Source organism: Rhagoletis zephyria, unplaced genomic scaffold, assembly GCF_001687245.7.
Source record: "Rhagoletis zephyria isolate East Lansing unplaced genomic scaffold, Rhagoletis_zephyria_1.1 Rzeph_scaffold_03709, whole genome shotgun sequence".
In the NCBI taxonomy this organism is placed as follows: Eukaryota; Metazoa; Arthropoda; class Insecta; order Diptera; family Tephritidae; genus Rhagoletis; species Rhagoletis zephyria.
In genome coordinates this window covers 28,277-46,103 of record NW_016160792.1, presented here as the reverse complement: position 1 = coordinate 46,103, position 17,827 = coordinate 28,277, and the positions used below count along the sequence as shown (strand labels likewise).

The following is a 17,827-nucleotide window of genomic DNA, read 5'->3' as shown; positions in this document are numbered from 1 at the left end:
CCAATTAACACCTACCCTAGTAAATATTTTTAAAGGTTCGTGCCCTAGGGAAACGGCCAAGGCTAAACCAAACCACTTGTGAATTCCAGCGGGATATAAAATTTTAGAATGCCTATGCAAACTATTCGTAGGCTGCATTTAGTAAACTTAAATACCTTCATCGTGAAGCACTACACCAGTTGTTTTCCGGCTAGAAAAACAGCCATGTTTTACCACCAAGTATAGCGGCAATCTTGTCGGGGCAAACAGACTACGCGATCCCCGTCTGGGTTTTAAAAAGTCTCTAGAAGCTAATATAGAGGTTGTCGGTTGACTCATTTACAAAGACGGTTCTAAAATGGACGAATAGGTCGGTGCTGCAGTGTACTGCACCGACCCGGAAATTCAAATGATTTTTTTAATATAAACAGGAAGAACTGACTCCAAACTTCTGATAGGATTACTAACAGGGATTTGTTAGCTAGCAGCGTCAGAGCTAAGTCTTATAAAAGACAAAAGGTTTAGTAAGTGTAACTATCACGATGAAATTATGGAATATATAATTTTGAGGTTAGGGAAAAATTATGACGTGATGGTTCGAAACGAGCTTCAGATCTGTGTTCAGTGACCCTAAGAAAATATCGAACACAAAGTCTGGTAAAAAGAACCTTTCGCCGATTATTTTTTTGGCCCTGCGTAATCTGTAACCAAAAAGTAGAAACTTTAACACACTGTAAAAAAAAGGTCATTATTTCGTTGAGATACTAAAGTAGCGTTTCCACGAAGTAAGCGAACAAAGAGGTTCATATCGTCGTATAAAGTATAAAACCGTGTATCGTCGTTCTGCAAAACCGCGTAACTGACATTTTTTGCCAAAAATTGGATTTACTCACACAAGCCCTTGCCTCAAGCCTTATCCATTCATCCTAAAATATACTAGCCAGAAATGCGATTGCTTTATAAAAACGAGAACCATTTTTGAAATATGAGTGTTTTTACTCTCTAGAAAATAATTTATGCAATACGCGGTTTTGTACTTTAAACGACGATATAATATTTGTATGAAAGTAATTACTGTTGGTTTAGGGATAGCCCCATAAATCTTAATGTTTCGTCCCAAGTGATGTACACCTGAATTTTCATGTATGTATGTACGCGCCCTGCTTTTATCCTTGTGCTAGGTCAGTGCTTTTTGTTTGTTTTGTTTTGAATTTCCGCAAGAGATCTTAGCAACATTGCCATTATTGTCATTTTCATATTCCACTTTGATATTTTGAGCTTTTTAAGCGGAAATGCTTCCACACATCTCCCACGTGTTGCACGCTCTTTCGCTTTCTATGGCGCAGGCGCTAAAATATACAAAAAAAAAAACGGGAAATTGTGAAAATAGTTTCTGTCATCGTCCTGAGAGCACCAACAATAATTGTGTTTTCAACTGAGTTATTAGTAGTTACTTAGTTGCGGGCACGAAATGTTGAAATTTAGAAGCAAATTTTTGTAGTAGAAAATTTAGTAGGCTATACATACCTACTTATGCTATACATATACTTATGTACTTATGTATGTAAGCAAAGTGGTGATGCAAGTAAAATAAAATGTTTTGCTGTTTTTAATGTTTATACGATAAGTCTAATTCGAATGCAAAATTGGTGGAAATGTTTGATGAAGTGGACAACGAGGCGTTCTTACAATTGCAATCATGTCCTTAGAAGGGAGCATGCATGCCTACTTATTTAAATGAATTTCGATAGACCAAAATTTTCTCCAGCATTAAAATAAGAATTACATGGAAATAAATTGTGCTGCGAATATTTAAACAATTACAGATTCAGTAAGCTGATTAGTTAAGTAAATACATTTGTATACACATCAATAATGACTGCTGAACTGACGCTGAGTGCCGGATGTGAATTTCATTAAAGGAGCAAAGGAGCTGACGGCAAGGAAAAGGAGCAGTCAAAAGAAATTTTTGTGTGGCAAGGCAATATCCATCAACGGTGTTACTACATACATACATAGCGCATTTTTACCCACTTTTACACAAGAGCTGCGTTGCATAGGAAATACATATCGCTTTCTTTATTCACATAGAATACACAAAAGGGCAGCAAATTGAAAGGATCCTGACCCAGTTTCAGTAAGCAGCATGTGAGAGTGTATACACTCAACAAAAAAAGACAGCTGGATGGCGAAAAAAAATTAAGAAAATTTTTAGATGGTCAGCAGCATAGATAAAAAAATGCAAAAGTCGGACTTTACGCAAAATCAAGCCTAGACGAATTGTTAACGTGTGTGTGTGTGGTGTGTGTAGTCTGCGGGTGTAAAAAAAACCTTACACAACAACTATTGATCTCCCACCAAATGCCAAAGCAAAAAAAAAAAAGTATATGTACACACAGAATATTTACGCATGAGTAATTAATTAATTTAAGCAAAGCTTATATTATAAAAGTATAATAATTAATTAGAAGACATAAGTAACAAATAATACATAATATACTAAAAGTACAAAAAGTGCAAATTATCAACCTAATTACACACACAAACAATCATATGCATATGGTACATATGGTGCAACAGATCCTTAAAAATTAATGAGACTTCGAATCCTTTGATTTCAATGAAGCCAATGCGATGCGATAGAATTGTCAATTGCAAATCCATATAAGTGCCACGCATAAGCCGACCGCAATTACAACTACCAACACAACGACAAACTGAAGTACAACTCAACATTTGCATTGCATAGAGACGTCGAAATTAGCTGGCCAAAGATAATTAACTCTTCCCCCAAAATCGGTTGGCTAGTCGACAGCAAACGCGCGCATTCACGCTTTGAACGCAGCAACTATTAAGTATTTGGTACACTTAAATAAAATTATAGCTTCCAATCATGCTGCCTTGGTGGTGTTATTTACTAATTGCTGGGCTGGCGATTTATGCCCTTTTCGAGCTCCATTACTTCCTGCGTATGTGCCTTTGTGTAATTTTAGCGCGATTCGTTAAAGGCAAATGCCACATTTTGGAAACGACCAGAGTAGGAGGTATGTATGGATGGATGGATGGCGGAAAATGATATTATGTAATAAAGCATTGAATGAGAAGACTTAAAAATGTGGAGCTAATTTATTTTTCTTGAAAATATAAATTCTTTGTAGAGAATGGGCTGTTCGTAGCATTGATCCGGTGTGCTATTGAGTTGACAGACAGACTATTAGTGTTGTCTTTAAAAATATAAACATCATGAAAATTTCTAAATAAACAAGTAATCTTTAAGCAAAAAACCAAACCGACTTCAATTCCCATATACAAATTTAAGATTATCGTTAATTTCTTCAAGATCCAACGATCGGATCTAAACCACTTTAGTATGGGACACCTTTCCTTTAGAAAAATAATTATAGAAATCGGTTAACGTAGTCCAAAGTTATGCGGTAACATAAAAAAAAAATATTCCGACGAACTGATAACCTCTTTTGGAAGTCGGTTAAACAAATAGTCAAATTGAGTAAAAAATGACGGCTCCAGTGAATTATGAGCAGTAAATGCCACTGTGCGATGGCTTAAGAAGAGGTGTTTGAACTGTTAAGCCTTTGGCTGTGTCTAGAGAAATCCTCTGTCACATGAAGCTAGTGGAGCCACCATGTTTTGCATACCCAGCTGCAGTTCTTCATTTTTGGGCGGGTTATCGGGAGCTAAGGGCCTTGACCGACCTCCTTAAAAAGGTATTATATGCATGTATTTGTAAGCATCCAGTCCGCTGCTTCCTCTACTGCGGCTATCCCTGCTGCGAAAATACTACCGCGATCCGAGAGTTTTGAGTTGAGTTTGATGAAAAGTTTCCCACCTTAAATAATTTTGAGAACAGCAATAGAACAATATTAAAAAAAAAATTTGTTCAATGGAAATTTTAGTAATGTAACGCCAGGTAACGTCACGTCAGATAATTCAGCTGATTAAACAAAAAGGAGACTATATTTTTACATTAACCTTGAACATTTCCAATATTACCGGAGAAACTTTTATGCAAATAGTCTTGCCCGATTCGCAGAATTTTGCAATTTTGTAATCTAAGTCAAAATCCACTTCTGTTTTTTTTTTTTTAATTTTTACCTTTTTTTAACATTTTGTCATACAAGTGTCACGTAACGCCAGTTTGCAAATACCCATATGTAAAATTTAAAACCTTTCATTGCAGACCCCTTGCACTGATTATGACAACACATATTTTCTATTTACGTACGTATTTAACATTACAAAACCAGGTGTAGATTTTTAAGGACAGTCAAGGTGACGGCGAAGTATTACCTGTAACTATGTATATGAGTGCAAAAACATATGTACCCAATAAACATTGTGGCGAACGTTCGAAAATGACGCTCGATATCCAATATGAATATCGAACTGAGAACGAACTCATAAACAACCTTAGTTTTCCAATGTTCATAGTATATTGGAAATAAACTCGAGATGGGTTCGAAAAAAAAAAATTGAAACTATAGTAACAAGAGAGAAAGTAAAATGTAGCTCATTCTTGAAGGGAAATATAACACAATCACTCTCTCTCTCTCATAACGAACGGAAAATATATTGGATAACGAAGCTTACGTTTTGCTGGAGAATGGACTCGAATCGAATACTAACCTATGCCACATTGGTTATCGAAGGTGAAAATCGAAAAAAAAATATTCGTTTTCCAATCATTTTCGAATTGTTAACCAAGCCCAATGTTTGTTGGGTAGGCATAGATTTATATACCCATATATATACATACATATATACATACCTACATATGTATGCAAATTCATACCCATTTAAGACATTCGAATGCTTTTATTGCTGTAGCCACATGCTATCGACACGTGTTTTTGATGCTTATATAAGTAAGTAGTAGTTCTATGAAAATACGATACCACCTACCCCCAAGTAATGTATGTACTATACTTAAATATACCCTTCAAAGTTCTGAGTACAATTGCAAATAGCAACAATGCCGAAAATAGTAGTTATCGTAGGCCACAGGCATATTGTTTCCATTTTAATCTTTATCATAAAGAACTTTTTTAAATGATTTTTAAAGTTAAAGTTTTACAAAAAAGGTATTGTGAATATGGGCCATTAATTTACAAATGGTACACGTTGTTGGACTTCATAATTTACATTTGGCTAAAACTTTTTTTTTTTATAAGTTTTATGCATGAAATAAGAAAATGCCTATGCATATCAGGATATAATCGAAAAAAATTTTTTTGTGTCTTGCCGACACAGTTAGTTTGAAGAAAACGCTTTCAAAAGTTTAATGCTCATTTTACCCTAAGAAGAAGTATCTGCAAATGTGCTCACAATTATGAAAAAAAATAAAAAATAAAACACTAAAATAGCTTTAGCTTCCTAAAGGGTATGCATATGCGGCGTTCGAAGAGTAGCCTATTCGATTTCCGTTTGTTTTACTAATTCAAATAAAAAACACCTCAGTTATTCTGCTTGCCTTTCTACACTCTTCAAACATTTTTTTTATGTTTACCATTCTCGACTTGTATTTGCTTTTCATACATCGGGTCCGCCTCCTTATTTTCACTATACAAAGGCGTGCATATACATACATACATATGTACGTATGTATGTACACAAGTGATTAGTTTAGCCAAGTTCAAGGTAATTGTAGAAGGAATGCCTATTTGAGAAATGTTAAAGAAACGAAGAAATGTGGTTATTGACATAATACTATTAAGCCGTCGCAAACTGAGTTGTTAGAGGTGCACAACTATCATTCGGTAGCATGCACGTGCAATGTAAACACAGCGAAACGTGCAAATGATATGGCATTTTTTTTTGTAATAAGTAACTGTCGACAATGGCAAACCTCTGAGAACATTTCAGCCATGAAAAGGACTTTAAGAAAAACCATTTAACATTCAGAGGCAGGGTAAAACGGCAGCTCCCACCATTTATATAACAACGTCAAGGCGCGCAATACAAATTAATGGAAAAATTCGACCAAAAATTTGGCACAGAATTATGGAACGCCAAATATTTATTTGTTTTCTTTTGCTATTGATTTCTCTGTTTTTATTTGCATAGTAAGGCAACATTTCGCATTTTTTGTACTATACTACATTGCACTATGGGACGTTTTAAAATTTTTTTGATAAAAATTAACTATTGCGTATTTTGCTCCCCAAAAAAATTGCTAAAGAAAATATTTCTCTTAAACAATTAAGGGATTATACCACCCTGAAACAACTCAAAAATTTGGTATAAAAATTAGTTCGCATTTAAATAAAATTAATTAGTAATTAAATAACTAATTTGATGAAATTTAAATAAAATTTATAAAATAATAAATTTTTTTAATTTATAAAATTTATTTATTTTTTTTAATTTAATTATCACTTGAAAAATATTTCATTATTTTAGGTTGACGGCAGAGAGTTTGCTAGAAGTGATGCTATGCTATGAAATACATGCGAAGCAGCAAACAAAATTTTTTACTTTAAACCACTGTCAGTTTTGCAAAAAAAAATTAAATGTTTTACACGTAGCTCATACCTACTTAAAAAAAAAACACATATTTTTGTAATTTTAGAAAACACCCCATTCAGAAATATTGCAGACCATCTTGAAAAGAGACAGCTAATTTCCTTTGAAAAATGTTTCCACTTTTTTATTTTATTGAAATGAATGTTTATTATTCTGACTATTTGAAACACCTTCAAAGCTTCGACAAAATTGCCTACGTATACTGTAGGAAAAAACTGCAAAAGACCATTAGAAAAAAAAAAATATAGAAAATGAATGCGAATTTCAGCCGCTGAATTTCAATTTAATATACATACATACATACATATGTAGTTCCTTTTTTTTTGTTTTAGATGAGATACCAGCGCTGCGTATACGTAAAATTTTTCAGGGGACTATTTTGTTAGGACAACTATGCGTATACGTAATGCTGAAGTGCCAGCCATGCCTTATCGTTGCTGCCAGTAACTGGTTTGTCTGTCAATTCACAAACTTTCATTACCAGATAGATAGATATCGTTTAATAGGAAATGTCGCTTTATTAAAGCACTCAAACGAATCACTGACCCTGACATACATACATACATATGTAGATACATTAGGGTGCATCACCACTTCCGCCAAACATTTTCAGAAAAAATATTTAATAATAAAATAGATTTACGTGAGCTAGACCGATTTGAAAATATCTCAAAAATCTCATTTTGATTCCGTTGACCTTTTAAGCTTCAACTGTTATCTGAGGTGAGGTGATTTTTGTAAAATAAAAAAAAAATTTTAAAAATTTATTATATTTATAAAAAAATGGATTTTTACAATTATTTTCCAATCGATTAAGCTCACACAAATCTTAATATTTTATCGAAATATTTTTGCGGAGGTCTTAAAATATAATTAACATTATAATTCCGATGCAAAAAAGCACAGATTTTTTTGTATTGACATTGGAACCTAATGTCTTTTTTTTTGTGTAGCATATTTAATTAGTATTCCTTTCAAATCTCCTCCAGGTCTCTGCCTCACCAATGACATCGATTGGCTGCTTTATCACATGAACAATGCGCGTTACTTACGTGAGCTGGATTTCGCGCGTGTTGACTTCTATGAGCGCACAGATTTGTATCGCACCATAAAAGCGAAAGGCGGTTCTGTCTTTCAGGGAGCAGCTACCATACGTTATCGGCGATTTATCAGACCTTATCACCGCTTTCAAATACAATCGCGTGTAAGTGTGTTGATGAGATAAAAATTGTAACATCAAATCAATTTTGGTATAAACTATATTATAGATTAAATTTATTTCGCTTTTCAGATCGTCTACTGGGACGATCAATCTGTCTATATGGAACATCGTTTCGTACGGCTGTCCGATCAATTCGTTCACGCCATTGCAATTTGCCGGCAACGCATACTCGATTGCTCCACCGAGGAGGTGATGAGCGACTTATTGGCGCCTAAGGGTATGCAGGCACAAGCAACTCACAATATTGCGAGCTCAACTTCTAGTCTGGACAATAGTGCAGTGACCACAACAAATTTGGATGTGGCCGAAAATGGACAAGCGCGTGTGAAATTGAAACCTGATGTGCCACCTGAAATACAAAAATGGATTGAATACAACGATTTGTCCAGCAAGAACTTGCGTAGCAATTGCTGATGCCAATGGCGAGCTGAATTGCATGGAGGCAATCTAGATACGTACATACATACATACATCTGTACATAGGTGTGAATTTATATACATATAAAGTGCTTGCTTGACTTAAGCCTATACGTGTCTACATACATACATATTCCATTGCATACATATATATACATACACTAACATTGATATAAAGTTTATATGTAAACGTAGTTTCACTTAGTAAATGCAAACTGATATAAGTTGTTGCGAAGAAGAGAACACTTATTTATTTTTTGAGCTAATTTAAGTATGAAAATCTTTATAAATTATGTACACCCCTATTGCGAGTGTCGACTGGTAGTGGATAAACGACTATTATGCGATTATCGCTTTTCCGTGGTGCTGTGAACGTCGTTGTCTCGTTGAATAAGCGACTGTGAATAGTTTTAAGTCGCCCATCCTTCAACAAAGAAACACTAAAAATATTAACAGTCGCTTATTGAACAAGAAATCGACATTCACAATACCATGGTAAAGCGATAATCGAATAATAGTCGTTTATCTAGCGCTAGTCGACACTCGCTATAGGGAGGTGGTAATCTTGAATATGTAATTTGTTTTGTAAGAAAATAGAAATGCGTACGGTACGGTGTAAAATCGACGCATATATTAAAAATGCCAATGTGAAAGTTGAACTACCTAATAGATGTGTAAATGTGTGGAAAAGGGTAGACCCCATATTCCTAAATAAAAGAAATTTGTAGAAAAATGCAAACGTTTTATTTTGTCAAGGCGATCGTTTGGAAAACTACGATTAAAGATATATATAACAAAAGAATTTCGTAAAGGATACAAATCATGTTTATTTGTTGATATACATAACTACCATTCTTAAATCAGTAATTAGATCCAGTTTTATACCATTTTGAAGCAAGTAATTATAAACCGATGGTCCTCTGCAATAACGACTCAGCTCAAAACTAAACAAAAACCCATCAAGTAGTAAGTAGTAAGGATTAGGCATGGATTAGAGACATGGGGCCCTTAACAGCAGTAAAGTTTTTTTCTTTGATTTTCAGTAGAGCAGCGTTTAAGCTGTCTTTGAGTGGTTAAGAAATAATAAAAAACACAAATGGGTATTTCCATGAAAATGTAAATCGAAAAGGTTTACGTGAAACGGTTTTGAGAAGAACTGGGAAAAATAAATTATATGTATTTTATTAGTAAAATTAATGTACTTTTAGTTCAAAATAAAACTAACAACGAATTGCTGCTGATTAAATATGAATTGGTAGTAATGGTCCGTAATTTGACTTTATTTAAAGAATGTCAGATGATGCAATACAAAAAAATAATTAAAAGAGCAACAAAAAAAAAATAATAAAAAATTGGTGATTTTTGACAGACTGTTTTCAGACTTAAAAAAAAAAAACATTTTGAAGCTTTAAGAGGAGCTATGGTTCTCATGCAATTCTAACAGATAGCGCACAAAAATAATTAGCAATTTTATCCCCTTTTTTTATCTACGGGCTTGAAATTTTATTTTTTTCAGTTACGCCGACATGTGGAACAAATAGCCTGTTTATTTAGCTTTAATTTCGATTTTTAAAACCTCCCTTACGGCCGGTTACTCAATGTCTAGTTAATCCTAGCTACAGATTAAAAATCGTTATTGTTGTTGTTTGTAACTGCATATCAATTCCCAAAGAGTTTCTGGGGAATGATGCTGGATTGAGAATCCGGTTACGTACACCCGACTGTCGTTATCGACTGCCTGTTAAATGTTATCGCATTTTAAGACAGAGTTCGCAAAAAATTCCTGACTAAGGAATACAATTTCTGCCCTCCTCCTCACTACAACTCAATTCAAGAGCAATAAATTTTGATTTCCCCTTTTGTAAGTTAAAAAATAAAGATCGCTCTTTACCAAAATTTTTATTTAAAATAACTTAGTTTTTCGTCACAATATTTACGCTTCCACAATAATAATATAACTATTAGATTGGTGCTTACACAATATGTTAGTATTTGGCCGAGCTTCTCATTCGATTTGTGGCGTGCGCCTTGATGTTGTCACACTTATTTTTATGAGAAGCTATTTTTTCATGGCAGAAATACAATCGGAGGCCGAGAGACGACCGCTATTAGAAAAAACTTTCCTGAAATAATGCAAACTTTAATAGGGAAAAATTTTAAAAGTAAACGTTTTTTTGTAAATTTTAAAGCTTGTTCTTTTACAAAAACATCAAGCTATCAGCGAAGAAAATTTATTAATAAATAAACTTGTAAATGGTCATGTGCTAATGCGTAATAATTTCTCTACAAAATGTTTTCATCCAAATTTCTGATTCCATTCAGGGTCGAAAAAATAGGTACAATTGTACAATTACATTTTTCCGACGTTTGCTGACTTAAAGGTACATTGGGTACAATCATAGTTTGATCAGATGGATTTTTAGTTCCCCGCATTTTTAACTCTTCTATTAATTTTATTCGTCCATACAGTCTTGTGTCTAGGATTTCTTCCTCTGTAGTTCAGACAATAGCTATTTGACCCATATTCGCTTTTTGATTTCTGAAAATCTATTTCCAATTCCCATTATATTTTCTAGACTTACTGCACCTACTAAAGGGAATCGGATAAATTAGCAGACTTTTCCTGTTGTTTCAAAAATAAATGAACCTTGCAAAATGTGTTTTTTTGGTATTTTTCGCCAATATGTTTCAGAAGTCATAATTAGACAAAAACAAAGCTTCTGCGATTTCCATTAGACTATATTCTATAGATAAAAGCTGAGTTAAAAAAAAAATCCAATCAAGTTCAAAGTAATAATCATTCTTTTATATTCATAAAATTAATAAGAAAAACTACAAACAAATGATGAAACTTTTTTTGTGGGTACAATCTGTCTCATTTATGAAGGTATAATCTGAGATTTCCATTTTTCATTCCTGATTCAATTTATAGTTCATACATACATGGCGTATGAGTAACATTGGGCTTTTTGGAGTTGCAATCACAACCGCAGTGTTGCGCGAATGAATAATGCATCCGTTCGTTGTGAATTTCTAGCAACGTTTTATCAATTAGGAAGTTGCAACAGTCTTGCTAATTTTCATCAGCGTTGCTGTATTTTGCATTTGTTAAGTGCCTCGAACAGGCTCATTCTTTCCTAGTCATATTCGATAAAAAAATAAATTATTACGCATTCATTTTACCATTTACAGCTTTATTTATCAGGACTTAACACAACTCAAAAGAATTTACAAAAAAAGTTTTTAAATATTTTCGCTGATAAAGTTTGAATTTTTTTCATTTACAATGACCTGATCTAGAGAAACGGTATACAGGGCCGTAATGTACGACTTGTATTGTCCCTACATTGTAATCGCTACTAAAATGTATAAGGTTTCAAGGCGGGTACGTTTTACATATGTGGCTCATAAGCAGGCATGGGCAGAGAGTTAGCAGGTGCTAAAAGAGCGTAAGCGTCGCGTGTACGTATACAAGCGAGAGCGCAGCGATGAGAACACGACAGCATGCAAATGAATTAGGCACACTAACACATTCTCGCTTTTAGCTCACGCTTGTTTGTGGTAGTGCCCACCTCTGCTCATAAGTCATCTCAATTTCGGAAATACGCAGTGTAGGGTACATTCGAAGAATTACGAATGGCAAATATACCGCCAGATAAACCGGCTGTGAGAAATAAGTAGATTTGTATAAAGGAAGACATAGCTTAAATGTAATGCATACATATGTACATACATAAATATTTATAAACAAATCTGAATGCGCTCACCACTCTCTCATTTTCTCTTCGTACTCGTGCTCATGCCAAAGTGCAGCGTCGCAGCAGTAAACATTTTTGTGTTTTATTCAATATTAGCGATGCTTTGGGTACACAGAGCTTCATAAAGTTTTTGTGTGCTGTGTGGGGCGGACGTCGGCTAAGCAGAAGAAAAAATAAATAAATAAAACAGGTGAGTGGTTAATGAGTGGGCAAAATGTATCGAAATGTATTAAAGAGTAGCACTATTGCGTTTTTTTTTTGTCTTTTACGGCAACTTGCCGTGTGTTGAAAGCCATTGACTCTAGCCACCTGGTTGAGTAAACCTTTGGAAATTGCATAAATTGTATACTTTTTGGAATATTTACATAAATTTAGGGCAAATGTCAAAATGCTTACGCAAACGTATTTACGCAAATCGCAGTGGCAGATTTTAAGAAACGGGTGCAAGTAATTGTAGAGGTGAAAAGGAAAGAGTAAAGTAACGGGTGATTTTTTTGAGGTTAGGATTTTCATGCATTAGTATTTGACAGATCACGTGGGATTTCAGACATGGTGTCAAAGAGAAAGATGCTCAGTATGCTTTGACATTTCATCATGAATAGACTTACTAACGAGCAACGCTTGCAAATCATTGAATTTTATTACCAAAATCAGTGTTCGGTTCGCTTTACGTCCGATTTATGGTCTACATAATCGACCAAGTGAGCAAACAATTAATGCGATTGTGACCAAGTTTCGCACTCAGTTTACTTTATTGGACATTAAACCAACCACACGAATGCGTACAGTGCGTACAGAAGAGAATATTGCGTCTGTTTCTGAGAGTGTTGCTGAAGACCGTGAAATGTCGATTCGTCGCCGTTCGCAGCAATTGGGTTTGCGAAACACATAGCGAACCGAACACTGATTTTGGTAATAAAATTCAATGATTTGCAAGCGTTGCTCGTTAGTAAGTCTATTCATGATGAAATGTCAAAGCATACTGAGCATCTTTCTCTTTGACACCATGTCTGAAATCCCACGTGATCTGTCAAATACTAATGCATGAAAATCCTAACCTCAAAAAAATCACCCGTTACAACGGTGATTAAAATATTAGCTTCCTAGCCGCCGTTCAAAAGCTTTAGTTTGAACATTTAGTGTCAAGCGCCAAGTGGAAAAGTTTACATCAAAATTTTCCATATCCAGTTCTGGGCAGCATCAAGTTTTAAAAGTTACAGGTAGTTTTTTTTAGTTGCGAGTGTTTTTATTTATTTTGCTCATAAAAATGTATATTATGCGTGTATGATACTTAAATATTTATATTATTGCTTAATATATATGTATATAAGTAATTTTCATTCTCCAGCACCATGTCCTTCCTTGTCGTTTTACTCATTCTTTACATCATTTGGGATGTCAACTATTTCATTCGCTGCATTTTCACTGTCCTAGCTGGCCGTCTGTTCCAGGGTAAACGCAAAGTCACTGACACCACAACCATCTATGGTGAGCCATAATTCGTTATTTTTTTTTTAATTTTTCATTTTAATCCACCTCAATTTTTTTTCAGGTTTGTGCACCTCGCAGGATGTCGATATCTTCATTCGCCACATGAATAATGCTCGCTATTTGCGTGAATTGGATTTTGCACGCTTCCATTTTTATGCGCTGACCGGCCTGTACGAGCAAGTACGCCAGCGCAAAGGCGGTGCCGTACAGGGTGCCTCGAGCGTACGCTATCGCCGCACCATTCCCATTTTCCATCCATACAAAATTCAGACAAAACTCATCTGGTGGGACGAGAAGGCAATCTATTTGGAGCAATCATTTGTGACATTGTCGGATGGGTTTGTGCGCGCTGTGGCCCTCTCGAAACAATGTATCACCAACTGTGATGTGACGGAAGTGATGAAGACCTTCCCGGAAGCTAGCACGCGGCCGGAAATGCCAGCCGATCTAAAGCTGTGGTTGGACTCGATTGAAGTATCTAGTCAGAAGTTGCGCAAGGATAAGTGAATGAGGAGTGTTCTTAATGCTGACTTTAGTTTTTTTTTTAATAATTTTTATGATGTACATATACACCCACTTATATACTCATATTTATAGGTAATAAAATTTTACTTTTTATATTTTCTTGCCAAGTAAAAGCGTCGTTAAAATAAAAACCAAACACCTTATTTTCAAGCAAAACTTACATACATACATATGTACAGAACGCTTATTAAAAAAACTCAAAGTTCAATACGACAGTTCGTATTTCAGCACGTAAAATCGCAGTGAGCTCGATAAACATTTACCTTAGTACGCTTTTATTGTCTTCCTCAAGCTGAATAAAATTGTTGAGTATAAATTGTTATTCATAAGGCCACAACTAACAACAACATGAAGCGTAATATGTAAGCACATTAGTGTCAAAGGTGTCTTCAATTCTTAAGGCTGGTTTTCACTATGTCAAATTCAGTGGCATTCGTCATCAAATCAGTGAAAACACATTGTAAAATGGGATTAAAAAGCAGTTTATCGAATTGATTTGGATTAGGATAGGTGTTTAGTCATGTACATGCGCTGCTAAATCGGCTATCTGTCAGTTTTTCGCCCATAATATCGCTAAAGGTATGGATAATGGAGATAAAGTTGCAAACTTTGGACGCCAAAATGTGACGCAGTGAAAACCAGTTTTTTTGTATTCGTTTGATATATTTATGCAGAAATGGAAAATTTCAGAGTACTGTCCGAAGGTGTATTGTAAAAATTGCGTAGACTAACGCCAGAGTTTTTCAACAGATAACAACCAATTTTGGTGTCGCTTCCACTAGGAGAGAAATAACCACTCGGTGAACATTTTAGGGGAATATTATTGAAAATAACAACTTTTGAATTTTTATCCTGTTGAAGAGTGTGTGCGAAACAAGGTGATTCAGAACGCATGAAAAGATACAAACTGTAATTTTACTTCTGTACGTCTGGCAATCCTACGCGCGGCTGTTGTCACATTTTTCATCGACCCAGCTGATTTGAATTTCCACACCAAACGGCTGATTGTTAACTCGGACGGCCGATTATATTGACCACGTCTAAAATTCTACGAAAAAAACAAATTTTCGCTAAAGAGCCATTGTATATAGCATTTTCAGTTTAAATGAAACCATTTTCAAATTAAGCGAAACCTTTTTCAAATTAAATGAAACCTTTTTCATGTTAAGCGAAACCTTTTTCGAATTAAATGAAACCTTTTTCATGTTTATCGAAACCTTTTTCGAATTAAATGAAACCTTTTTTAGATTCAGTGAAACTTTATTCAAATTAAATGAAACTTTTTTCAAATTAAATGAAACTTTATTCAAATGAAATGAAACTTCTTTTTTGGATTACTTTGAATTAGCTGTTACGTGTTGCTCTCCCTTACGGTCAAGGCATGTTGAATACAGTGTTGCCGTTTCGGTCCAATTGGACCAAAATTGGTAGTTTCACTTTTTAAAATAAGGCTTTGGCAGGTTGGTTGGTTTGTTGTGGTTTTCGAGGGGTTTTGGTAACCAGGCAAATGATATAGTTTATTCATTTTATAAAACTTCAAATATCTCTGTTTTCGGGAGTACATGTAAAGGATGATGTGAAAAGGAAAAGAGAAATGGGACATGTCAAAATTATTCTTTAACCGAAGTTGAATGTTGCCGTGATTAGACTGTGCTCTATTCCATAGAGTTTGTTTAAGTTAGAAGAAAATAATTAGACAATTGTTATGCAAATGCCAAATTTTACATTTCGCTTAAGCGAGTGAGTGAGAAGGGAGAGTATTTGTACTTTATTTCCCTCTTCTCCCTTAAGAAAATAATAGTTGGCAGCTTTGAATTCGTGTAGCAACAATAAAAATATTCCCCCAGTTAAACATCATAATCGGCGTTATCGACTCACTGATATAAGGATGGCATCGATAACGATGTGTAACTGGCAGTTACGTGTTTTTACGTAGAATTCGAAAACCAACAGACTTGTACGTATGTAATGCTGTGCGTTGGGTAACAGCTTACACGCGAAGCTCATTTAACAGATTCCTTATGTGACAACTCTCAAGCAATGCCAAGTATGCATAACAGAGCCTTTAGTGTTAGCCAGACATGGTGCAAACGGCTCTTAATAGGTTAAGTTGATTTCCTGTTCCTTAATTACAAAAAGGTTTAATACTTAATTTGAATAAAGTTTCATCTAATTTGAAAAGAGTTTCATTTAGTTTGAATAAAGTTTCATTGAACCTGAAAAAAGTTTCATTTAATTTGAATAAAGTTTCATTGAATCCGAAAAAGGTTTCATTTAATTTGAAAAAGGTTTCGCTTCATCTGAAAAAGGNAAGTTTCATTGAATCCGAAAAAGGTTTCATTTAATTTGAAAAAGGTTTCGCTTAACCTGAAAAAGGATTCATTTAATTTGAAAAAAGTTTCATTTAAACTGAAAATGCTATATATAAATTTTGAGTAAATATTGAGGAGTTCCTTAGCCCCACTGCTCAAAAAATCTGAACGTCCGGTACATACACACACATAAATTCAAGGCCATATTTCTAGTAAAATCGCTTAAATTCGACGATTTTTATCCCATGTCATTGAGTATAGGTATAACAGGCTAACCTAATATTCACGCACGCCGCCAATTTATTGTCAAAAATTTCTCATACACATGCAACTTGTATGAGATCAACCGAAATTGAACGGCGTGCGTATGAAGCTAACTCAATTTCCAAAAAAAAAATTAGGGTTTCTAAAGTTTTCTTTTTTTTAATTGGATGGAAAATAATCAAGCTGTTAATAGATAAGCGATTCAAGTATTAAAATAATGTTTTTTTTTTTGTCAAAAACATGGCGGGTTCAGGAACTATGATAAACCTATTTTCATATTGTACTCAACCCCACCTACAACCTACGCTAAGTTTTGTTTCGGGTAGATTTCGTGATTTTTTCTTACCGCACCGTGTTATAGTAATTAGTAACCCCAAAACCCAAAGTTTGTAATTTTTGTTGATATTAAGTGATTTTTTGAATACTCAGTCCGCCATATTGGATTTCCCATTTTGAATTTTTCAAATCTTACATCAAATTTGTAATTAATAATAATATAATAGATTGGCGCTTACACATATGTTAGTGTTTGGCCGAGCTTCTCCTCCGACTTGTGGCGTGCGCCTTGATATTGTCACACAAAGCGGAGGGACCTACAGTTTTACGCCGACTCCGAACGGCGATTGTGTTTTTATGAGAAGCTGGTTTTCATGGCAGAAATACACTCGGAGGTTTGCCATTGCCTGCCGACGGACCACCGCTGTTCAGAAAAAACCTTTTTTCTATATTTTTTGCGATGTTGCTTTGACCAGGGTTTGAACCCGGGTGCTGCGGAGTGGAAGCGCCGCGCACTGCTTACCACTACACCACAGCGGCCGACAAATTTGTAATTAGCGACCCTAAAAATGCATTCCTATATTTCAGAATCTTAAGCTCTCACATATATAGCCTGTGTATCTTTACGGGAGCAAAGAAAATACGTAACTCCGTCGACTCTACTGAAGGTAATTGCTGAGCTCGAGCCAGTTTGTCTCATCACAGCGCTAGCAACTGCTCAAGAAAAGGTAAAAGAAAGGTCTTATCATCTATGAAGAATCCACGTAGGTAATCCAGAAGACATAGGCTTGCTATCGTTATAGTATCACAACAAGAAAAAATTTGCGGCCCATCCTAGTACCTAAATAAAAAAATCTAAACTAAAAGCGCACACTTTTCGAACATGTTTGATAGGCTAATCAAACATTTTCAACCATCAACCAACAGCAAACTAATGCAATGGTGAATAAAATTTGTGGAGTGTTTTCACCGTCAATGTTTGCCCAGCGTCACTGGGCGCACGAGTTGAATGCGATGCATCAATGGCAACCGCACACTGTCAA

The 17,827-nt window shown here is 34.9% G+C and overlaps 2 protein-coding genes across 3 annotated transcripts; both read left to right on the top strand.

Annotated features, from left to right (window-relative positions):
• The first annotated feature begins 1,888 nt into the window (after positions 1-1,888).
• On the top strand, positions 1,889-8,605 carry LOC108369495 (protein THEM6). Its single transcript, XM_017624618.1, has 3 exons — positions 1,889-3,023; positions 7,509-7,723; positions 7,811-8,605. Exons 1-3 carry the CDS (start codon positions 2,873-2,875, stop codon positions 8,153-8,155), a joined length of 711 nt encoding a protein of 236 aa, XP_017480107.1. The 5' UTR covers positions 1,889-2,872; the 3' UTR covers positions 8,156-8,605.
• Positions 8,606-12,042: 3,437 nt separating this feature from the next.
• On the top strand, positions 12,043-14,046 carry LOC108369497 (protein THEM6). Of its 2 annotated transcripts, none has more exons than XM_017624620.1 (3): positions 12,043-12,106; positions 13,265-13,404; positions 13,469-14,046. In XM_017624620.1, the coding sequence occupies exons 2-3, from the start codon at positions 13,269-13,271 to the stop codon at positions 13,912-13,914; spliced, it is 582 nt and encodes a 193-aa protein (XP_017480109.1). In that variant the 5' UTR covers positions 12,043-12,106; positions 13,265-13,268; the 3' UTR covers positions 13,915-14,046. The 2 variants fall into 2 exon arrangements, with proteins under 2 accessions (XP_017480109.1, XP_017480110.1); XM_017624621.1 differs by lacking the exon at positions 12,043-12,106 and adding an exon at positions 13,115-13,136.
• Positions 14,047-17,827: the final 3,781 nt, after the last annotated feature.